The sequence below is a fragment of the Dictyostelium purpureum genome (genome assembly GCF_000190715.1).
Source record: "Dictyostelium purpureum unplaced genomic scaffold DICPUscaffold_446, whole genome shotgun sequence".
NCBI classification, from domain to species: Eukaryota; Evosea; class Eumycetozoa; order Dictyosteliales; family Dictyosteliaceae; genus Dictyostelium; species Dictyostelium purpureum.
In genome coordinates this window covers 1-24,169 of record NW_003519780.1, presented here as the reverse complement: position 1 = coordinate 24,169, position 24,169 = coordinate 1, and the positions used below count along the sequence as shown (strand labels likewise).

General features: G+C 23.9%; 10 protein-coding genes across 10 annotated transcripts; 5 read left to right on the top strand and 5 right to left on the bottom strand.

Moving 5' to 3' along the window:
• Window positions 1-2,838: 2,838 nt before the first annotated feature.
• DICPUDRAFT_4927 (uncharacterized protein) lies at window positions 2,839-5,808 on the bottom strand (the record flags this gene model as incomplete). The annotated part of the gene is made up of 2 exons (XM_003293557.1): window positions 2,839-5,369; window positions 5,460-5,808. Coding segments are annotated over 2 exons (2,880 nt in total), but the record flags the coding sequence as incomplete, so codon positions are not given.
• An 898-nt stretch (window positions 5,809-6,706) lies between these two features.
• Window positions 6,707-7,457, top strand: DICPUDRAFT_158497 (NADH dehydrogenase; the record flags this gene model as incomplete). The annotated part of the gene is made up of 3 exons (XM_003293562.1): window positions 6,707-6,884; window positions 6,927-7,019; window positions 7,246-7,457. The coding sequence occupies 3 exons, from the start codon at window positions 6,707-6,709 to the stop codon at window positions 7,455-7,457; spliced, it is 483 nt and encodes a 160-aa protein (XP_003293610.1).
• Window positions 7,458-7,669: 212 nt separating this feature from the next.
• On the bottom strand, window positions 7,670-10,435 carry DICPUDRAFT_84157 (uncharacterized protein; the record flags this gene model as incomplete). Its single annotated transcript, XM_003293556.1, has 1 exon — window positions 7,670-10,435. The coding sequence occupies one exon, from the start codon at window positions 10,433-10,435 to the stop codon at window positions 7,670-7,672; it is 2,766 nt and encodes a 921-aa protein (XP_003293604.1).
• Window positions 10,436-10,758: 323 nt separating this feature from the next.
• On the top strand, window positions 10,759-12,203 carry DICPUDRAFT_84156 (uncharacterized protein; the record flags this gene model as incomplete). Its single annotated transcript, XM_003293561.1, has 3 exons — window positions 10,759-11,040; window positions 11,138-11,390; window positions 11,455-12,203. The coding sequence occupies 3 exons, from the start codon at window positions 10,759-10,761 to the stop codon at window positions 12,201-12,203; spliced, it is 1,284 nt and encodes a 427-aa protein (XP_003293609.1).
• A 958-nt stretch (window positions 12,204-13,161) lies between these two features.
• Window positions 13,162-15,270, top strand: DICPUDRAFT_158492 (uncharacterized protein; the record flags this gene model as incomplete). Its single annotated transcript, XM_003293560.1, has 3 exons — window positions 13,162-13,345; window positions 13,452-13,627; window positions 13,699-15,270. 3 exons carry the CDS (start codon window positions 13,162-13,164, stop codon window positions 15,268-15,270), a joined length of 1,932 nt encoding a protein of 643 aa, XP_003293608.1.
• A 177-nt stretch (window positions 15,271-15,447) lies between these two features.
• DICPUDRAFT_158491 (uncharacterized protein) lies at window positions 15,448-16,263 on the bottom strand (the record flags this gene model as incomplete). Its single annotated transcript, XM_003293555.1, has 1 exon — window positions 15,448-16,263. The coding sequence occupies one exon, from the start codon at window positions 16,261-16,263 to the stop codon at window positions 15,448-15,450; it is 816 nt and encodes a 271-aa protein (XP_003293603.1).
• Window positions 16,264-16,904: 641 nt separating this feature from the next.
• Window positions 16,905-18,375, top strand: DICPUDRAFT_158490 (uncharacterized protein; the record flags this gene model as incomplete). Its single annotated transcript, XM_003293559.1, has 4 exons — window positions 16,905-17,133; window positions 17,209-17,369; window positions 17,425-17,929; window positions 18,227-18,375. The coding sequence occupies 4 exons, from the start codon at window positions 16,905-16,907 to the stop codon at window positions 18,373-18,375; spliced, it is 1,044 nt and encodes a 347-aa protein (XP_003293607.1).
• A 218-nt stretch (window positions 18,376-18,593) lies between these two features.
• On the bottom strand, window positions 18,594-20,267 carry DICPUDRAFT_84152 (uncharacterized protein; the record flags this gene model as incomplete). Its single annotated transcript, XM_003293554.1, has 1 exon — window positions 18,594-20,267. The coding sequence occupies one exon, from the start codon at window positions 20,265-20,267 to the stop codon at window positions 18,594-18,596; it is 1,674 nt and encodes a 557-aa protein (XP_003293602.1).
• A 335-nt stretch (window positions 20,268-20,602) lies between these two features.
• On the top strand, window positions 20,603-22,706 carry DICPUDRAFT_158488 (uncharacterized protein; the record flags this gene model as incomplete). Its single annotated transcript, XM_003293558.1, has 3 exons — window positions 20,603-20,831; window positions 20,912-21,072; window positions 21,150-22,706. The coding sequence occupies 3 exons, from the start codon at window positions 20,603-20,605 to the stop codon at window positions 22,704-22,706; spliced, it is 1,947 nt and encodes a 648-aa protein (XP_003293606.1).
• Window positions 22,707-23,286: 580 nt separating this feature from the next.
• DICPUDRAFT_84150 (uncharacterized protein) lies at window positions 23,287-24,129 on the bottom strand (the record flags this gene model as incomplete). The annotated part of the gene is made up of 1 exon (XM_003293553.1): window positions 23,287-24,129. One exon carries the CDS (start codon window positions 24,127-24,129, stop codon window positions 23,287-23,289), a length of 843 nt encoding a protein of 280 aa, XP_003293601.1.
• Window positions 24,130-24,169: the final 40 nt, after the last annotated feature.

The following is a 24,169-nucleotide window of genomic DNA, read 5'->3' as shown; positions in this document are numbered from 1 at the left end:
TTTTTTTTTTATATAAAATACATTTTCTTTTTTTTATAAAAATGCAACAATTATTAAACAATTTTACATAAATAAATAAAAAAAAAAGAAAAAATAAAATTCTTATTTTAAGGTTTATTTTTTTCTTTATTTTAAAAATTGAAAATATTTATTTTTTAATTAATGATAAAACTTTTATTAATAAATGAAAACCATACATTTCTTTGTGATTAAAAACCAAAATAAATTGTGTGTGAGTGTGTAAAAATAAAATTTTATTTATATAAAAAAATATAAATATATTTTAACATAATCGGGGAACTCTAAAATATAAAAAACAAATAGAAACAACAAAAAAAGAAAAGGTATTTTTTGATTTTAAAATTGAAATATTATTATGACCAATAAATTATTAAAAAATATATTTATCAAAAAAATCAAAATTTGTTATTTATTTTATAGTGTAGAAATAAAAAAATACTTTTTTTTATTTTATTTATTTTTATTTTTTTTTATTTATTTTTTAATTTATTTTTTTTAAAAACTATTATTACTATTATTTATTTGTGTGTTAATATTTTTTAATATTATAAAATAAAAGAATGCAATTGATATATTTACTTTATTATAGTTTTTGTGGAATGTAAAAGTTACAAAAGAGAAAAAAAAAAAAAAAAAATATTTGTATATGTATATAAAGTAAAAATGAAAGGGTGTGTTTATTATTCCATACCTAAAATATTATTATTATTAAACTTCACTAGAAGTAAAATAAAGTCATCTATTGAAAATAAAATAATAAATTACTATTGAATTGAAAGGTTTCTTTTATTGTTTTTTTGCATGCAGTTAAATATTTTTTGATTCCTGTAATTTTATTTAAAGATTAAACAATGGTTAATTAATTGTTTTTTCAAAAGATATGGATATTAAGATCGGCAAATGAAAAACTATATTATATAAAATAATTATGACTATTGTCGATTTTGGGTCAACTAGATATCTTTTAATTATTTACATCTATTAGATTGAAAATGAACAAAGATTTTTTTTATCTTTTTTTAAATATTTTATAATTGTGAATCAAATACTGTGCTATAAAAGAATATTTTTTTTTATGATTATTTTTTTTAAAAACTGTTTCTTTTTTTTAAATAGGTTTATAGGAAATTGCCCTTAACTTGTTCCAATTATTGTTATTATTACTATAGCTATTATTATATTCTAATTATTTTGTTATTATCTGTTTTTTAAAAGGAGGGTGGAGTATATTATATGATATTATATGATTTTTAACCAAATTAAAATTTCAAACTTAAAAATGAATCTTAAAAGATCCTGCTTCACTTACCTTTAATTTTATTTAATTATGGTGTACTTTTTTATTAAATTTAAAAGTTTAACAAAATAAATTAAAAAAATAAAAAACAATTTTTAAATTGTATTTATAAAATAAATATGTTATTATTTTTTGTATTGCATTGGATTGTTACAATGGTAGTCTTATTACTATTATTATTTTATTTACATATTAAATGGTTTATTATTATTTATGAATAAAACTTACATTTTTAAATTTTACTAATTTGGTTAATTCTAAATTTTTTTTGTTTTTTTTTTTTTTATTTTTTTTTTTATTTTTTTTTAAAATAAAAAAAGATTACTAAAATTCTTTTATGTGTTTTTTATAAATTAAAGGTCGATAAATTTTTGATTTTAAAAGGTGTACACTTGAATAAAATTAGACTCTATAGAATCATATTAAAATTATATGTAATGTTGAGAAAATAAAAAAAAAAAAATTAATTAATTTTAATGAAAAAATAATTTTTATAAAATTTTATATAACTCAATGAATGGGTGGGGTTTATAAAAATATTAAATTTCATTTAAAATACACAAAAAATAATATTATTATTTTTGTTTATTTTATTTCTATATTATTTCTTTTCTATATAACGAGATTAATATGGATGTTTAAATCACTATCTTGTAATTTTTTATAAAATTTAATTGGATTATTTTAAAATAAATAAAGATTTTATCTTTTTATATTTATATTTAGCGTAGGAGGTATAATAAGGTTTGAGTATAAAAATATAAATAAAGGTAATTAATGTGAGTGTGTGGTGGGTGAAATTAAAATGTGTGTTGTGGTAAGATATATAAAAATTATTTAAAAACTACTTTTAGTGGTTCCATATGCAATGAGTCTATTAAAATATAAAATTATATGGGTGTGGTGGGTGTAAAGAGGTAAAATGTGGGACGTGAGCATACATGGTGAAAATTACTATTAACATTTATTTTAAATTATATAAAAAATTCCTATATTAATAATTAATATATATACATTAATGTCTATCTTTAGAAATTTCAGCAAAAAAATAAATAAATATGATTGTTTTGTGTCAATTGAAAAAAATATTTAAACAATTTCCCTTTTTTGTCCAAACTTGTTTAAACTAATGCATTAGTTTCTATTAAAACTTTTTTTCTTTTGATATGGAAATTAAGATTTATAAAGATTTCGGAAAAATAGTAAAAAAATTTTGGGTTACCATTTTTTATTTTCTAAAAATCTATGAAATAAATAGATAAATGAATTATTAAAATTACAACATTTATTAAATATTATTTGATTATAAATAATTACTATTATTAAATAAATAATGGTGGCAGAATGTGGTTATATTATATATGGATAAATAAAAAAATAGTTCAAATATTAATTTGACCTATATTTATTATTAAACTGTAACATTTCTTTTAATTACTATTTTATGGATATTATATTATTATTATTATTATATTATATATTTTTTTTTATATAAAAATTATTACTATTATTTAAAAGTTTGAATTGCTTCTATTATGTTGCTTCTTTTTGTTTTTCTTATTTTTCTTTGGTGTTGATTGACCTGAATTAATGGTGCCACTTGGTGGAGCAATGGATGTTGAAGATGAAAGTGGTGAAGATGAGAGTGAATCTGGGTTTAATTGTTGTTGTGGCAATGGTGAGCCTGAAGTGCTTGAAGAGGCTTCGCTTGTGTTATTGCTAATGCTATCCAAATCAAATGTTTGATTTACAATATCATTTTTTAATGACTTTGGGTAGTTTGTTGGTGAAGTTGCTGGTGACATTGATCCAACGCTATGATTCTTTTTATTGTGTTTCTTTTTATTTCCACCCTTTCTATTCATCTTTGGACTTGATTGGCTTGGGAACTGTTGGTAATTGAAGAATAAGTCACCACTTGAACCAATAGAACTTGGTGCTGTGGGTTCATTTGATTTTCTCTTTTCTTTAATTGGAGTTGGAATAACATCTTGTGAGGAAGATAATGGTTGGAATTCTGGTGACTCTGTTATGATTACATTGTTGTTAACTGTATCGGCTGTATTTGCTTCATCAATAGTTTCCTCTTTATTATTTGATAATTCTGGTACAACTTGTTCTTCTTCTATTTCATCTACTGGTTCTTTCTTTGTTTCTTCAGTAGTGGCTGTTATTATTTGTTCCTCTTCAACTTTAGTTATTTCATCAGTTGGGGTAGCATCAACCATTTCTTTAACTGGTTCCTCTTCGGTAGTAACTTCATCAACTTTAACTGGTTCCTCTTCCTTAACACTAGTTGTTTCTTCGGTAGCACTAGTTAATGGTTCTTCTTTTTCTTCAGCCTTAATTGGTTCTTCTTTGGTTGCAACTAAATTTGGCTCTTCTTTTTCTTTTTCTTCTTTTTCCTTTGCTTCTTTTTCTTTTCTTTCTTTTTCTTCTCTTTCTTGTTTTTCTTTTTGTTTTTGTTTATAAGCTATTAATGGATCTACAAATACTTTTGGAACAGTAACCTTCCAAGAATGGAAGTAAGATTTGAATAATTGTGATTCAGATTGAGACTGTTCTTCTTGAATGATATCATCACTGGTTGATGGACGTTCATCATTAGCAGACTCGATATATTCTTTAGCCAAGGCAATGGTTTCTTTATATTTAGAGTCAGAACATTTAGAACCTTTCCAAACAAATACTTTGGTGAATGCATCCAAGATTACAGCTTCTTCATTATTTAAATCGATTTGAGAGAATGGGCAAATTTGGTCAGCTTTAAAGATACCAGAATTTTCAGTGCATAAAAATAATTTTAATTTAGCTGGCTTAGCACCATCGGTATCATTATGGGTGATATCAGAACTTGAACCACCAATTAATTCCCAGAAACTATCATCTTCACTTCCTTCATCAAATTCTTTGACATCGGCCTCATATTCTGGTGGGAGGAAAGTAAAGAGATCAGCGGCCAAGGTTCTTTCATCTTCGGTGGTGGCTTTACCGTGCCATACAATAATATATTTCTCTGGGAACAAGAATACGAATGAGTCTAATGAATTTAAAAGTTTAGCATTGCAACCATTTGGTTCTGGATATAATTGGGTTCCTCTGTTACCACGTACTTGGAAGATCATTGGTTTCATTGAGAGCTCCTCGTTTAATACTAATAATTCAGTGCCAAAGAGATTAATAAATTCTTTTGGTTCTTTGTTTTGTGCGATTCTGTATTCGACTGGATCATCACTTTGAAGTGATTGCATTTTCTTTTGGATTTCTTTAAAGAGACCAAATTTATAGCTGATGTAGTTTCTTGCGTTGGCATATAAACCTTCCCAATAAAAAATGGCTGAACGAATTGAACTTTTACCCTCTGGTTTATAAATAAAATGGCAGATATAAGATTTATTTGAATAGAAAATACCAAAGTCATCCTCTTCGACCTTATTCCATTTACCATTTGATAAACATGACCATACAAATAGTTTACCCTTTGAGTAATCTGAACCGAGATGGATTTCAGCGACAGGCTTCTCTTCGTGCATTGAAGATACTTCGAATGAAATGGCTTCTTTCTTTTTTTGTAATGATAAATAACTTGTGAGAACTGGTGCTTTATCGACCCATTTGGAGAACTTGCTCTTGAAAAGACATCCCTCGGCACCATCATAAACTATGGTAATTGGTGGATGTGTATTTTTGCTGTAATATTCTGGACGATCATATTGTTCCCAAATCTTTTTGGCCAAAGGAATTAAAGCTTCTTTGGTTGATTTATTCTTTACATCTTTACCTTGCCAAATATACATCTCGTGTTCGCAATCTAAAATAAAGCATGCATTTGACTCTAACATCTCTTGTTTAATCTCTTCCTCCTCAATTGGTTTGATACTTGGCTTACCATCTGCACCAGTTGACAATTTATATAAAAAGAACTCTGGTAATAATAATTCATCATCTTCATCTTTTTGGAAAATATCATTTTCTTCTTTTTTAACATTTAACTTTTCACCTTTTGGTAAACCTAAACAAAATAAAAATGTTAAATGTTCTTCACCAAATTCTTTAAAATAAAAAAAAAAAAATATTAATATCGATTATAATCTTTAAGATTTTTTTTTTTTTTTAATGGTATGTATGATAAGATATTTACCTAAAGCTTGAACAGTTCTTTGACAACCAATTTCAATTTTTAATTTTTGAGCCATTTGAATGGCCTTGGCTTTCTTTTGGCTTGCAACTTTGTCAGAATACCAAACAAACATATAAGCATCACTTTGCATGATGAATGCATCTTCTAAATTTAATCTATCTACAGACAATGGAACTGAAATATAATGATATGGCTCTTCTGGACCTGTAACTTGAATTAACTTGGCATTGTGGTGATAGTTAATGGATGATTGTACTGGTTGGGCTGTTGTTGCGGTTGTATCGGATTTTAATGATGGTGATGATGGTGCTGAAGTACTGGTTGGTGTTGCTTTTGATTCTACTTCGACTGCTTCTGCTGATGCTGCTGGTTCTTGTTTTGGTGTTTCATCTTCACCACTTTCTTGTTCTTTTAATGATACACTAATTGAAGATGTTGTTGACTCTTCATTTTTATTTTCTTCTTGTACAACTTTTGAAAGTTCTTCCTCAGAAATTTCCATTTTTATTATTTTATTATTATTATTTTTACTATTTATACTATATATATTGTATTATTATTATTATATTATATTTTATACTATTGCTAAAATTGCTTTTTTTTTTTTTTTTTTTTTTTTGTTTTGTTTTGTTATATATGAATAAAAATTCCTTTTTTTATTTTATTTTTAATTTATTTAAAATTAATTAAATTATTACTATTTTACTATTACACAAACTACACAGAGATTTTATATACAAAAAAAAAATAAAAAAATTATATGATACAACTATTTTAAAATAAATAATAAATATGAAAAAGTACACAAAAAAAAATTTTAAAATAAAAAAAAAAAAAATTTTAAAATAAAAAAATCTTTTTTTTTTTTTTTTTTTTTTTTTTAAAATAACAACAAGTGGTTTATTTTTATTAACTTTATTACTATATTAATTAATATAATATAAACATATAATTAATAAACAAATAAATATGAATTTAAGAGTGGGTGAGTTTTTGTGATTAAAAATAAAAAAAAACAATAAAAAATAATGGTATAAAGACAAAAGAAAAATAAAATAAAAATAAATAAAAAAAAATAAAAAAAAAAATAAAAAAAATAAAATTTTTTTTTATTTAAAAAATAAATGGCTTCAATTTTTTTTGAAAAAAAAAAAAAAAAAAAAAAAAATTCGATTCATTTTTTAATTTTTTATTATAATTTTCAATTTAACTATATTTTAGATATATAGATTTATAAATAACTAAAAATGGCATCAAATATGCAAGCTATTAAACAAATGAGACCAGCAATCGTCAGTCTCACCCAACAACAAGCTCGTAAAAGATGTTTCAAACTTTATAGAAATTGCATGAGATCAGTTCCACATTTAATTCAACATTACAATCTTTCATATAATATTTCAGAAATGAAGGCTAGAATTAGAGGTAAAATTCATATAGCATTTTGAACATTTATAATAACTCTAGCAATAATAATTTCAATGACAATTTCAGTAATGATTGCAATAGCAACATCAATAACAACTACAATAGCAACAAAACCCATTGAAATATTAACAGGTTAATCATTATATAATATCAAAACGTTATTCATATTATCATCTCAATTTCGCATATTTAATAAAATTAAATATAAATATAGATATTACATATATCATATATATCACATCACACATCACACATCACATTATTTATTATAATAATCATTATCAATAACATAGATTTACTATTTATTTTAAACTACATTTTAATATTAATACAATTTCTTTTTTTAACCACATTTTAGCAAACTTTGAACAATTTAAAGATGTCGAAGAAGTTTCTCAATTAGATAGATTAGCATTTATTGGTGAAACCGAACTTTTTGATGCCATGTCATTATTAAAAACTAGATCACATGTTGTCAATTATTTTGATACCCCACTCGAAAGTAAAGCCAATAATAGATACGATCAATTAAGATTAGCATTAGAAGGCAAGAAGAAGGTCGAAATATAAATGTATTAAATTATAATATAATCAACAATAAAATAAAAAACCAATTAATAATATAAACAATAATAACAAATAAAATAATATATGGATATCCAACAAAAACAAAAAAAATAAAAAAATTAAAAAAATAAAATTATTTTTTAGTAAAATTAAATAAATTTTGTAATTAGAAAAAAAAAGGAATATAGCTTTATATTTTTAGGTTTAAAAGAAATTTATTTTTTTGTTACAGAGTTAAAATAGGCCATTTCCAATTCTTGAAATTCTTTAACATCAGAGTTTGAAAGATTGATGTTACTCATTAGGAAATGGGTCACTTCTTGATGATGCTTCGATAATGATGTGTCGATGTACCATCTCAAATCTTTTAGTGAAAGAGACATGTTTTTGGGTGGTGGCGATAAGGTGGGGTTGTTTATCTTGAATATATTTTTGTTTTTTAAAATTATTCTTTTTAATAAATGTAATTCGCCATTTTTGGTTGATTTTGAAATGATTTTTTCAAATATTAGTTTTGCATGCTTTTCACTTTCGCTAGAGTTGTCCGCTAGAATCGAGTCAATAACCTTGAATGCTATAATACTTGGTAAACACCTTTCAAAATTAATATAGTATATTAATGAGTTGGCCGGGGTTGATAGTTGTTGGTCTATTTTGATTACATCAAAAGACATGTCAATGCGACCTGCCCAAAATAAATATTTAGCAGCGTTTTTGATTGTTGTTCTGTGGTTTAAATAGTAGGTGTTACCTGTAGTGGTAATTGGCTTCGTCGAGGCAGACATAAGCGCATAGCTTTGATTGTTCTCGATTATAAAAATGTTTTTTTCACAAGAGAAATCCTGTAGCAGCCAGTTCATTATTTTGTGACTTTGCTGATTTAGCATATCCATGTCAAAAGATTTGATAGGGTAGTATTCTAAATATTTTGAAAGAAATGATATAACTGAATCTTGATTTCCTTCATTGACGCAATATAAAAAAAGTCGATTTTTCTTTATTTCCTCAATTAAACTTGAATGGTTGCATTGGTACACCTCTGGTTTACACAAGGCTCTTTCATACCACTTTAAAATATTGCTTATGGGAATATTGTGTTCGTTTAAAATTTCGATTCGCAAACGTGCCATAATATCGAATTTTCTGTTTGCTGCTTTCATTAGGGTTTCGTATTGGTCCATTACTTTTTCGTTGGTGACAAACTGCCATAAATCATTTCCTTCAGCGAATATAATCTGATGAATGGAGCTGTTGAAATAATGGTCCAAGATACTGGGATCTGTAATTGAGGCTACGAAGCGATGAGGGTGGAGAAACTGTTGAGTTCTTTCTTCTTTTAATAATAAATCCATTAGCTGTGTATCGCTGGTTTTTAAAAAAGAATAGACTAAATACTCGTAATTTCTGTGTAGGATTTTAAGTGTCCTATTTTTGCTGGCATTATCAATAAATACTTTATTTTCATTAATAAGTGTAGATACTATTTCTTTGATCTTTTCTTTTTTGTGAATATGAGTAATTCCAATGTATTGGTCTATAGAGGATTTTAGCATTTCATTTGAAAATTGGTCAAGTATTTTATTGTTTATTTCTTTGAAAAATAAATAGTATTGTAATGGTTTGTAGTATCCATTTAAATCTGATTTATTTATTATTTTATATTTTTTATAAATTGCATATATTATTTTAAAATATTTATACATTATATTTTTTAGTGTACAGTTGTTATTGATTATTGTATTCGATAGTGTTACTGATTCTACTATGCTTTCTACTGTTGAGTTTAGGTGTTCTATATAAAGGATGTTTTGAATTGATGCCAGCTCTGCTATCATACTATTATATTTGCTGTCAAGTGTTATTACAATTGTATTGTTTTTATTATATTCTAAAAGTGAGTTATAATATGAAATTAGGTCCTTTAGTTTGAATTCTTTATCATACAGGTTGACATTACTGAAAATATTTAAAAGCAATAATTTGGTTGTGTTTGGTATATATTGGTTTTTTTTTAAGTGGTTGTACATTTCCAAGCCTTTTAGCGAATTAAATTGGTACTTTTTCCTTGTATTGTTGTCGGGGTCATAGTGTTTAAGTACTCGGATATGAAAATAGTAGCTTCTATAGTTTCTGTAACATTTATCATTTAAATTGCTGCTATTGAATTTATTGGGGCTTTGGTGGTTGTATGGTTTAATATTATTAAAAAGTTGTCTAACAGTTTCTTTATTTATATTAAATAAACCGACATATTGGTTGAATGCTACTATATTGTATTTTTGAATTATTACTGGTAACCAAGTTGCCGAATCATTAAACTGAGGTTTCGCAAAAGATTTGGTTGGATAGTCTATAAACAGTAATCTGTATAATTCTCTATTCTCTGCTGTATCTTCTCTAATGGTTTCAAATATTGCTATTATATCGATATAGCCAGTAATTAAATAGCCTCCACTCTTTAGTTTATCAATGATGATTGCTTCATAATTGGTATATCTATTAATGACTCTTTGAACACCAAATAAATCTTGATATCCGAAAAGCTGGTTGTACTTAAAGTTTGAAAAAATTGTTTTGAAAATAGATTTACTCCTAAAAACACCCCAAAACAATAGCTCTAATGAATCTGTTGTTTTATTAATTTCTAATTTAGGTGGATATTTATTAAATGAGTTTATGCTACTATTGATTCTATCTTCATTTTTTATATTTCTTTGTATCTTTAAATAATTTTCTATTCTCTTATATAAATCTAATTTTAGTCCTTCTGTTGATACATTTATTTGTTTTGCTAATAGTTTAAATTCTTTATGTGGTGTTGTGATAATATTGTAATCTCTTTTAAATTTATTTAATGTTAATGTGTTTTTGTTTGGTGTTGTAGGTGCTGTAGTGGTAGTGGTAGTGGTAGTGGTAGATGTAGTGATTATTGATTTACTATAATTTATATTTTTAAAACTGCTTATATTATTATTTTGCATGAAATATATGAAAAATTTAAAAATTAAAAAAAAATTTTAAATTAGAAAATTAAAAAAAAAGTTTAAATTAAAAAATAAAAAAAATAAAATTTTATTTTTTTTATCACACTTATCCAAATTATTGAAATAGTATTACTTTAAAGTCCCAGAATAAAATTAAAATTAATAATTCAATGCTTTAATATTATAAAATAAAATAAAACAGAACAAACAAAAAAAAAAAAAAGTTATAAAATACAAAATATATCTTAAATATAAAATATTTCTATGATATAAAATATTACATTTTTTTAAAAAAAAAAAAAAAAAAAGAAAATTAAGCAATGGCTGGAAAAAAACAAAGTGAAAGAAAAGTTATTAACGATTATTCAGATGATACAATATCAAAGTTATTTGGTTGTAACAGGAATATTATGACTACATTGTGGAATCTTATTTCTCCATTAAATTTATTCTATCAAGAGGATCTTATTAGATTAATGGATTTTATCACCAATTACCAATCTATGTTTGTATTAGCCACAAACTACTCAATATCAGAAAAAACATTAAGAGAGCGTTTATGGTTTTGCCTAGAGAGGCTTACTGATAAAATTCCCCCAATTGTATGTATTTTATATTGGTAATTAAAAAAATAATATAAATAAAAAAAAAAAAAAAAATTCTAATTTTTTTATAATTTCTTTTAATTTTTTCTAATAGGATATTAGGTTCAGATTTATTAGTAATCATGGTACCAAGAATTTAAAATTTGCAGCAAATCCTGGTTCATATTGTTTAACTGCTATAGATAGTTCTGGTTTTCCTTTCCAATCTTCAGATAAAAAATTTATTTCTGCCAGACATGAAAATAGAACTGAATTAAAGTACCAAATGCTTGTTAATATATCAAATGGTATGGTTTGTCATGTTCATGGTCCTTGTCCTTCAAATATGGATGATATCACTCTTTATCGTGAATCTTTAAAATTTTAATAACCCATCTTTAATATCTCAACCAAATGAATATATCTTTGCAGATAAAGATTACTCTGGGGAAGAAAGATTAATTTGTCCAATAGATAAGGCCCAACCTAATCTCGATACCAATGAAGAGTTATATAACATGTGGGTATCTTCAAAGAGAAAATGTATTAAAAATGTATTCAAAAAGTACAAGAGATATAAAAGTATGAGTTCACCATTTAGATCAGATGGGGAAAAGCATTTTAGAATTGTAAAATTGATAACATACATTATCAACATAAACATCGCAGGTGATTTGCTCGATGAAGAACAACTTCCATCTACCTTTCTTTATTCTGAACGTTATCATACTGCTCAACATGAAGATGTCCCCTTTACTTCAAGTACACCAGTTTCTTCATCTGCCCCCTATACTTCAAGTGTACCAGTTGCTTTAGGTGCCCCTTTTAATTCAAATAAACCAGTTGCTGCAGTAGTCCCTTTAATTTCAAGTGTACCAGCTGCTCCATTTATTTCAAGTACAGCAACTACACCAGTTGCTTTAGGTGCCCCTTTTGCTTCAAGTAAACCAGTTGCTCCAGTGGTCCCTTTTATATCAAGTACACCAGTTGCTACAGCTGTTACTCAACGAACATCAATCTCTCATTATCTGTCAACCGATGATGTTACATTCTCGACTGCTGAATCACAACTATCATCACCATTCTACCAAAAGCCCCAATCACCAATCTCATCACAAACTCAATATAACTTGCACAGCAATTTGCTATCACCACCACTCACACCAAGGACCACCCTATAAAAATAGTATAATAAAAAATTATGAATAAGTTTTGTTAAATTATTTTGATTCATAAACTTTTTATTTATTATATTTATAACAATTAATTTTTTATAAATAATTTTTTTAACAATTTGAAAGGTGCCTAAGCACAAATTAATTATACATTTACTCATAAAAACAAAGATTTTAAACTCAAAATCCCACAAATATGAACAATTACTTTGTAAGCATAAAAAATATCTATTTTAATTGTGAAATTTTTTTATTTTAATTTTTTTATTCAATATCATTTTTGCATCAAATAAAATGGAATATTTACAAAGTGAAACAATTTCAAATAAGAGATTTTATTTTATATTTATAGATACAAGTGCATGAAGTGTAAATCAAGAAGAGTTAAATAAAAGTAAAACAGCCGCTCCCGAATTTATTAAAAATAAACCAAATGACTCCGATTATATTTTGATCAATTATTTAAATAATCCTGAAGTTGCATCTGAATCAAAATAAAACCAAAGCAATAGAAGAAAACCAAGTAATAATTTAAAATATAGAATGGTTCTCTTTATCGGACTGGGAACACTGTTGATATTAATAAATTTTCTAATATTAAAACTTTTTAGTTTTTGGTCTTTTGTTTGATAATATGTAAATAGGAATTAAGTTTGAAATTGAAGAGTTATAGTATTGTCCAGTTTAAATTTTGAAAATTGATAATTTTCTGTTTTTAAGTTTTTATTTTTTAAGTTTAATAAATATCTTTTTTTTAAAAAAAAAATAAAAAAAACCATAAGATTTTTTTTATTTTTTAAAAAAAAAATAAAAAAATCATAAGATTTTTTTTTTTTAAGTTTAATTGTAAATTGGCCAACCAAATACTTAAATATAAATACCCACCTCAAACCATATTTAAAAAAATTAAAAAATAAAATTTTATTATTAATTTTTAATTTAATATTACCCTCATTCAAATAAAATGGAATATTTACAAAGTGAAATAATTCCAAAAAAAAGATTATTTTTTATATTAACACATACAGGTGTAAACCAAGAAGAGTTTAAAAAAAATAATACAATAGCTGAAGAATTTATAAACAATTTGCCATCTGAATCTGAAACTATTATATCTCAATATTCCAATTATTTAGATTCTAACACAGGTAAATATTTATATTTATATTTATATTCTTATTTAAATATTATCATTGTATATTTATTTTATTTCTTTTGTAATTCAAAAAGGATTATTTTCCAAATTAAAATCAGTATTTGTTCCAGATAATGAACCAAAAATAAATTGTATACCAAATTTAAACTCTGCATTACTCTCAGTTCAACAAAAAATAGAATTTATTTTTAATAAAGAAATTTCCGTTGTTTTGTTTTCAAATGGACCATGCACTGATGACCCCAAAGCAACCATAACCAGTATCATGGATAGGGTAGGTAGATTTTTTTTTTAAATAATTTATTAAAATAATTTTAATTAGTATTTAAACTTTAATATAAAAAGGGTATCAAATTTTTTTGTATTACAACCAAAAATGAAGCTTTGGTTACATTAGCATCATTATCTACAAATATCAGTTTCCATGTATATGAAAACTCATCGAAATTAACCGAATATATAAAAGAAATTACAAAAAACAAGATTGAAATACCTGTTTTACATAAAATTTCAGTAGCCAATCAAACAATTCAAACTTCCAAAGATGATCTTTCAATTTCTTTTAAAATTTTCCTAAACTCTAATGAACATGCTTTCAAAGAAAATGAAATCGAAATTGAAATTTTAACAAATGACTACTATTACGGTCAAAAAGTTATAGTTCCAAACAAAGTTGATTGCAATACTCCATATATCGCACATCTTGTTTTAAGGGTTGCAAATAACTCATCAAACTACGATTTACCTTCTAAAATTTATTTCAAAATCAAGGTTAAAGAACAAGTTTTCGATGGATTCTTTACTCTCGATTTAGTGTGGTTCACAGGCGACTTTGAAACTTTAAAACCAATCAACATTTGGGTTGAAGGACTTATGGGAAATGGTAAATCATCTGTATTAAATATGTTGTTTAATTTATTCACATCGAATCCAGAAATTTACGATTATTTCATCTCATCGAATTACCACAGCCATGTAACCAAAAAAATCTCATTTAGCAAAATTTCAGACATCTTGGATGTTTTCAAAGGAATAGCAGGTGCAAATTGGCCATTGTTTGATAAAATCAAAGATAAAATTAAAATTTCACTTGTCGATAAACCAGGTATTACAAATACAGATGCAAATATAAGCTTTTTATTAGCATCAAAAGGTGCTTATCATAACAATACACATAAAGATCAAATGGTAGCCAGTAATAAAGAGAAAAAAGAATACGAATGCCATGCTGTCATTTTTGTAGTATCACTTTCTGAAATTTTTGCTAATAAAGCTGAAATGGAACTAGTTAAAAAAAAAACTGAGGAAGTTATAGATAAAGTCAACATCCAACCAATTTTAGCAGTAACTTTTAGCGACAATTTCACTGAAACTCAATTAGAAGCTGCTAAAAAACAACTTTATAAATGTGATTTAAATGTAGCAAAAAATAATATTTTCTTTGTTCACCCATATATCAATGGTGAAACTAAAAGAAAAATTGAAAAAGACATTGAAGCATTCAAACTATTAAAATATGCTGTTAAAGTTGGCATTCAAAAACAATTCCAAAAAGAAATGGATTCAAAAGACATCCAAAAAAAACAAAGAGAAAGTGATTCAAATGAAGCTACTACTACTTTAAACGATGCCTCCACATCAACTCCAAATGAACCTGCTACTACAAACCCAATTGGATCTGTTACAAAGAAAACCTTCGCCATAACTCTTATTCACGAAGGCAATGATTTTAAAATCAAAGTTCCACAAAAATACACAGTTACAAAACTTTATGGCATGGCTAAAAAGAAATTTAGTATAAAAGAAGATTTCTCTTTAAATGACGAAGATGATGTAGAACTAGTTGGGGATTTTCCTTTAGATGATGTAATTTTCGAAGAAGAATCTAGATTCAAAGTTAATATTAAAAAAGATTAAAATCAATTATAAATTTTTAAAAAATAAATAAATTAATAAATATAATAATTATAAAAAATTAGGGTGATATTTACAAAAAAAAAAAATTATTAATAATTAGTTTTGAAATTATTTTTAACTTTTATTTAATTAAAAAAAAGAAATAATCAATTGGTTTTGAAAAATTTTAAGTTTTATTTAATTAATTAATGTATAAAGTGTTTTTAATGATTCCATATTAAAATCGTTTTCACAGACTCTATTTTGAAAAGTATTGAAAAATATTTTATAACCTGGGTAGTCAATTAAAATAGATTCAGCATTTGATCCTATTAAAATTATTACCAAAATAACGGTATGGTTCTGATTTGAAGCCAATGATTCGATATCTTTTTGAAATGAATCACAGTTAAGTCTTATGGCACCACAGCTTTTAACATACAGGATGGTTTTCTTTTCATCAGTTTGGGGAACACTGCTACTACCGCCATCACTATCGCCGTCACTATATGCAGTATCTATGCTATCATTAAATTTTTCTAATATTAAAAATTTTGATTTTTTAGTCTCTTGTTTGATAATTGGGAATTGGGAGGCAAAGAAATTTGAAATTGAAGAGTAATAGTCTTGATCATCCATATTTGAATAAAAATAAATTGTTTTACTTTTATTTTTCTTTTTCTTTTTCATTTTTGGTGATATACTATCAGAGCTGCCTCTAATATTCTCTTTATTATTTATATTATTATTACTATTATAATCATTATTTTTGTTCATATTATTATCCATGTAGCTATCACTATCTTTATTTCCTTTGGATTCTTTACTATAAAAATTGAATGAATTAAAAAAATTTTTTAATATCTGAGCATTTGGTACAATTTTTAAATAATAATTATTTTTGTTTTTTTCATTTTCAAATTTTTTTTCAATTTCTTCTATTGTTGCAAATGCATTACTTTTATCTCCCTCTTTTATATATTTTATTAAAGAATCTTTTAAAATTGGATCCATATTATTTTGAATTATTACTATAATATTATTTTCTGTTATTTATCAAATTTTTTTTTTTAAATTAAAATTTAAAAAATATCAATTTTTTTTTAAAAAAAAAAATCAAAATAATTTTTTTTTTTTTAAGTTTCCAAATTCAATACTTAATAATCACAAATTTTTTTCCTTCAAATACATTGATATTTTTTTATTCAATATTACTAAAAAAAATTTTAATTAAAATTTTTTTTTCTTTTTAGTTCATTTATTAATTTTTTTTAGAATCATTTTTTTCAAGTATTTCTTCGCTATTATCTCCAACTTTATACATGCAATTACAGAGGGTTCAAAATAAACTGGACTCTATTAATAATGAATTCATTTCAGTTGTTTTGATTCCTGATGAAATATCAAAAATCGATATCTACCAAGAAATCATAAACAATATTATAAATTTTTTTTAATATAATATTTTATTTATTATTAAATAAATACTAAATAAAACTTTTTTTTAAAATTTTATTTTTTAAGTGTTATTTTTAAGTATTTGTTTTGTTAAATTAGAAAAAAAAATTAAAAATAAATTAAAAAAAAGATTTTTCTTTTGAATAATTTTTTTTTTTATTTTTTTTATATTAAATAAAATCCACTCTTAAAACAAAATGGAATACTTACCAAGTGAAATAATTTCAAAAAAAAGATTATATATTATATTAATAGATTCAAGTGCATCAAGTGAAAATCAAGAAGAGTTAAATAAAAGTAAAGCTGCCGCTACTGAATTTATTAAAAATAAACCAAATGACTCTGACCATATTGTAATCCAATATTTTGATAATCCTGTTGTTGTATCTGAATCAAATAAAACCAAAGCAATTGAAGAAATCCAAAGTAATTATTTATATATTTTATTTTTATTTTATCATAGTATATTTATTAATTTTTTTTATTATTTTTTTTATTTAGAAATTGTTTTTTCTGGAAGTAACTCAAATTTAAACTCTGCATTACTTTTTGTTCAACAAAAAATAGACTCTATTTTTAATAAAGAAATTTCAATTGTTTTGTTTTCAAATGGACCATGCACCGATGCCCCCCAAACAACCATAACAAGTATCATGAATAGGGTAAGGAAACATTTTATATAATTTACCATTTAAATTAAAAATTTTTTATAAAAAGGGTATCAATTTTTGTTGTATTACAACCAAAAATGAAGCTTTGGTTACATTAGCACCATTATCTACAAATATCAGTTTCCATGTATATGAAAACTCATCCAAATTAACCGAATATATAAAAGAAATTACAAAAAACAAGATTGAAATACCTGTTTTACATAAAATTTCAGTAGCCAATCAAACAATTCAAACTTCCAAAGATGATTTTTCAATTACTTTTGAAATTTTCACTAACTCTAATGAACATGCTTTCAAAGAAAATGAAATCGAAATTGAAATTTTAACAAATGACTACTATTACGGCCAAAAAGTTATTGTTCCAAACAAAGTTGATTGCAATACTCCATATATCGCACATCTTGTTTTAAGGGTTGCAAATAACTCATCAAAATACGATTTACCTTCAAAAATCTATTTCAAAATCAAGGTTAAAGAACAAGTTTTCGATGGTTTCTTTGAAACTTTAAAACCAATCAGCATTTGGACTATAGAACCTATGGCAAATGGTAAATCATCTGTATACAACATGTTGGTGGATCTATTCCCAACATCCCGCCATCTTTCTAAAAATACTCTATAAAAAAAATAAAATAAAAATATTAATATTTTTTTGTAAAGTAATAGTTTTTAAATATTTAATTAATATGTTTACATTTCAGACCAAATTTTCTTGGTGGATTAGTTTCTTTATTTAATGCTGTAACCATTGTTGAAATAATATTTCTTACTTGTTCTGCATAATATTCCTAAATTTAAATATTTATTAGCACATGTTTTTTATTTTTTTATTTTTTTAAATGTAGAAAAAGAAAATATTTTCTTTGTTCACCCATATATCAATAATGAAACAAAGAGAAACATTCAAAAAGATATAGAAGCATTCAAACTTTTAACCTGTGCTGTAGATGTTGGCATTCAAACACAATTCCAAAAAGAAATGGATTCAAACTGAAAGTTCATTTTATTATGGGAAAAAAAATTTATTCTTTCAATTAAATTATTTAATATATTTAATTAAATATATTATTTTAAAAGGAATTGAATAAAAAAATAAAATAAAAATATATTTAATAATTATATGTAAAATTAATATTAAAAAAAAACTTGAGAATAGTTGAAAAAAAAAAAAGAATTAATATAATAAGTTTGAAATATTTTTTTAACTTTTATTTAATTAATTAATCTACAAAGTGTTTTTAATGATTCTTTATTAAAATCGTTTTCGCAGACTTTATTTTGAAAAGTATTGAAAAATATTTTATAACCAGGGTAGTCAATTAAAATAGCTTCGGCATTTGATCCAATTAAAATTATTACCAAAATAACAATATGGTTCTGATTTGAAGCCAATGACTCGATATCATTTTGAAATGAATCATAGTTAAGTCTTCTGGCACCACAACTTTTTAGATATAAAATGGTTTTCTTTTTATCGGATTGGGAACCACTGCTGCTATCGCTATCGTTATCGCCGCCACTATCCGCAGTATCCATGCTATTTTTATTAAATTTTTCTAAAATTAAAACATTTGAATTTTTAGTCTCTTCTTTAATAAACGGTAAATTGGAGGCAAAATAATTTGAAATTGAGGAGTAATAATCTTTATCGCCCATGCTCGAATAAAAATAAATTGTTTTAAGTTTATTTTTCAATTTTGATTGGGTTGTTATATTATCAGAGATGCTTTTATTGTTAATATTATTATTTATATTGTCATTATTGTTATTATTACTAGTATTAATATTATCACTATTACTTTTATTTTTGGTACCCTCAAACTGTTCACTCGACGCAATAGGGGAGCTTGATGATGATATAATTATTTTGTTTTGTTCTCGGTTATTATCATTACAAGTATCATGTGATTTTATATTATTGGGATTGATATTGGTAGCAATACTAGTGTTATTACTATTATTGATATTATAATTTATGTTGTCCATATTCATAATATAGTTTTTTCTTTCTATTTCCATATTATCATTGTTATTAATATTATTATAATTATTATTTATACTATTAATATAATTATTATTATTATTAAAATTATTAAAATTCTTATTAGTATTTAAACTATTATTGATATTATTATTTATATTGCTCATATTATTCATATAATTTATATTATTATTTTTTCTTTCAATTTCCATACTTTCTTTATTATTATAACTATTATTATTATTTATACTATTAATATTACTAATATTATTAATATTATTAATATTATTATTATTATTATTATTATTATTATTAATATTATCATAACTATTATAACCATAATCTTTAATAAGATTATTCATACTATTTTCTATACTACTATTACTATTATTATAATTATTATAACTATTGTTATAATTATAATCATTACTATGATTATTACTATGATTATAATTATTATAACTATTGTTATAACTATAGTTATTATCTTTAATATTTGTTCTATTATTACTATTATAATTATAATTATAATTATAATCATTATTATTATTGTTCATATTATTATCTTTATACCAATAAGTATTAGAATTTTTGTCGATGTTATTACTACCTTTATTTCCTTTGGAGCCTCTAAAACTGGTAAATATAGAATTGAAAAAATTTTCACTACTATTTGACTGATTGATATTGTTTTGATTTTCTAAATTATACTTTTCTAATACCTGATTGTTTGTTTTAAGAAAAATATTGAAATTATGCATAAAATTATTTAAATTTTTTTTTTCATTTTCATAAATTTCGATGTTTTTTTCAAGTTCTTCTAATGAAGTAACTGCACTTTTTCTATCCCCTATTCTAATATGTTTTTTTATATTTTTAAATTGATCTAATAAAAATGGATCCATATTATTTTTGCTCTGAATTATTAATATTAATTATTATTATTATTAATAAAAATATTGTAATATTAATTTTCTGTTTTTAAGTTATTTATTTTTTATTTATTTTTTAAGTGTTATTTTAAGTATTTTTTTTGTAAACTTAAGTGATATTTTTAAGTATTTGATTTGTAAACTTTAATTTTTTTATTTTTTAAGTGTTATTTTTAAGTATTTGTTTTGTTAACTTAAAAAAAAATTAAAAAAAATTAAAAAAAAAAGATTTTTGATATTAAAAAAATTTGTGTAAATAATTTTTTTTTTTTTTTTTTTTATTCAATAAAATCCACTCTTCAAACAAAATGGAAAACTTAATAAGTGAAATAATTTCAAAAAATATATTAAATTTTATATTAATAGATACAAGTACATCAAGTGAAAATCAAGAAGAGTTAAATAAAAGTAAAGCTGCCGCTATTGAATTTATTAAAAATGAACCAAATGACTCTGATTATATTGTAATTCATTATTTTGATAATCCTGTTGTTGTATCTGAATCAAATAAAACCAAGGCAATTGAAGAAATCCAAAGTAATTATTTTTAATTGTATTTTTATTTATATTTTATCATAGTATATTTATTAATTTTTTTTATTATTTTTTTTATTTAGAAATTGTTTTTTCTGGAAGTAACTCAAATTTAAACTCTGCATTACTTTTTGTTCAACAAAAAATAGACTCTATTTTTAATAAAGAAATTTCAATTGTTTTGTTTTCAAATGGACCATGCACTGATGACCCCAAAGCAACCATAACAAGTATCATGAATAGGGTAAGGAAACATTTTATATAATTTACCATTTAAATTAAATATATTTTAAATACTAATTAAAACTTTTTTATAAAAAGGGTATCAATTTTTGTTGTATTACAACCAAAAATGAAGCTTTGGTTACATTAGCACCATTATCTACAAATATCAGTTTCCATGTATATGAAAACTCATCCAAATTAACCGAATATATAAAAGAAATTACAAAAAACAAGATTGAAATACCTGTTTTACATAAAATTTCAGTAGCCAATAGAACAATTCAATGTTCCAAAGATGATCTTTCAATTTCTTTTAAAATTTTCACAAACACTAACGAACTTGCTTTCGAAGAAAATGAAATCGAAATTGAAATTTTAACAAATGACTACTATTACGGCCAAAAAGTTATAGTGCCAAACAAAGTTGATTACAGTACTCCATATACAGCAAATCTTGTTTTAAGGGTTGCAAATAACTCATCAAAATACGATTTACCTTCAAAAATCTATTTCAAAATCAAGGTTAAAGAACAAGTTTTCGATGGATTCTTTACTCTCGATTTAGTATGGTTCGCAGGTGACTTTGAAACTTTTAAACCAATCAACATTTGGGTTGAAGGACTTATGGGAAATGGTAAATCATCTGTATTAAATATGTTGCTCAATCTATTCACATCGAAACCACAAATCTACAATTATTTCATCTCCTCGAATTTCCAAAACCATGTGACCAAAAAAATCACATTCAACAAAATTGCAAACATTTTAGATGTTTTCAAAGCAAGAGCAAGTACATGGTTACCACTATATGACACAATCAAAGATAAAATTAAAATTTCACTTGTCGATAAACCAGGTATTACAAATACAGATGCAAATATTAACTATTTATTAGCATCAAAAGGTGCTTATTATAACAATACACTTAAAGATCAAATGGTAGCTAATGTTGAAGAGAAAAAAGAATACGAATGCCATGCTGTCATTTTTGTAGTATCACTTGCTGAAATTGTTGCAAATAAAACCGAAATGGAATTAATTAAAAAAAAAACTGAAGAAGTTATAGATAAAGTAAACATCCAACCAATTTTAGCAGTAACTTTTAGCGATAATTTCAATGAAACTGAATTAGAAGCCGCTAAAAGACAACTCAGTCAATCTGGTTTAAATGTAGCAAAAGAAAATATTTTCTTTGTTCACCCATATATCAATAATGAAACAAAGAGAAACATTCAAAAAGACATAGAAGCATTCAAACTTTTAACCTGTGCTGTAGATGTTGGAATTCAAACACAATTCCAAAAAGAAATGGATTCAAATGACACCAAAAAGAGCCATTTAGTTGGCGAGGATAACAAGTATCCACCTACTTTGAACGGTGCCTCAGCATCAAGCCTATCAAATGAACCTGCTACCACTGTTACAAAGAAATCCTTCATCATAACTATTACTCATGAAGGCAAAGATTTTAAATTTAAAATTCCTCAAAAATACAAGGTTACAGATCTTTATGGTATGGCTAAAAGTAAATTTAGTATAAAAGAAGATTTCTCTTTAAATGACGAAGATGAAGTAGAATTAGTTGGGGAGTTTCCTTTAGATGAAGTAATTTTCGAAGAAGAATCTAGATTAACAGTTAATATTAAAAATTAAAAAATTAAAAAGTTTTAATAAAAATATATAAAAAATAAAAAAATAAAAATAAAACTTTATAATTTATTTAAAAGTGATTCTAAATATTTTAATTTTAAATAAAGGAAAATTTTTTAAATATTTAATTAAAAAAGTTTTTTTAACAACGGAGATAAAAATCTTTTTTCTTGAACTATATCTCTTCAATCATTGGCTTTAAAATTTACCAAGATTGACTACCTTTTGCATCACCTGGTGGGATGCTCTAAAAACTTCCATCGTCACTAATATTACTTGAAATCAAAGTATTCAATATAATTTCCAAGCATCCCAACTCTTCATTATATTTGTAAATTTATTATTTTTGGTGGTTCAAGAAATCCATTAAATTTAAAAACTGAAAGTTCATTTTATTTTGGGAAAAAAAAAGATAATTCTTTCAATTAAATATATTTTTTTAAAAAAGGAATAAAAAAATAAATAAAAAAAAAAATATATTTAATAATTATATGTAAAATTAATATTAAAAAAAAACTTGTGAATAGTTACAAAAAAAAAAAGAATTAATATAATAAGTTTTGTAATATTTTTTAACTTTTATTTAATTAATTAATCTACAAAGTGTTTTTAATGATTCTTTATTAAAATCGTTTTCGCAGACTTTATTTTGAAAAGTATTGAAAAATATTTTATAACCAGGGTAGTCAATTAAAATAGCTTCGGCATTTGATCCTATTAAAATTATTACCAAAATAACAATATGGTTCTGATTTGAAGCCAATGACTCGATATCATTTTGAAATGAATCATAATTAAGTCTTCTGGCACCACAACTTTTAATATATAGAATGGTTTTCTTTTTATCGGATTGGGAACCACTGCTGCTATCGCTATCGTTATCGCCGTCACTATCTGCAGTATCCATGCTATTATTAAATTTTTCTAAAATTAAAACATTTGAATTTTTAGTCTCTTGTTTAATTATTGGTAAATTGGAGGCAAAATAACTTGAAATTGAGGAATAATAGTCTTTATCGCCCATACTTGAATAAAAATAAATTGTTTTAGGTTTATTTTTCAATTTTGGTTGGGTTGTTATATTATCAGAGATGCTTTTATTGTTAATATTATTATTTATATTGTCATTATTGTTATTATTACTAGTATTAATATTATCACTATTACTTTTATTTTTGGTACCCTCAAACTGTTCACTCGACGCAATAGGGGAGCTTGATGATGATATAATTATTTTGTTTTGTTCTCGGTTATTATCATTACAAGTATCATGTGATTTTATATTATTGGGATTGATATTGGTAGCAATACTAGTGTTATTACTATTGGGATTGATAATGGTAGCAATACTAGTGTTATTACTATTATTGATATTATAATTTATGTTGTCCATATTCATAATATAGTTTTTTCTTTCTATTTCCATATTATCATTGTTATTAATATTATTATAATTATTATTTATA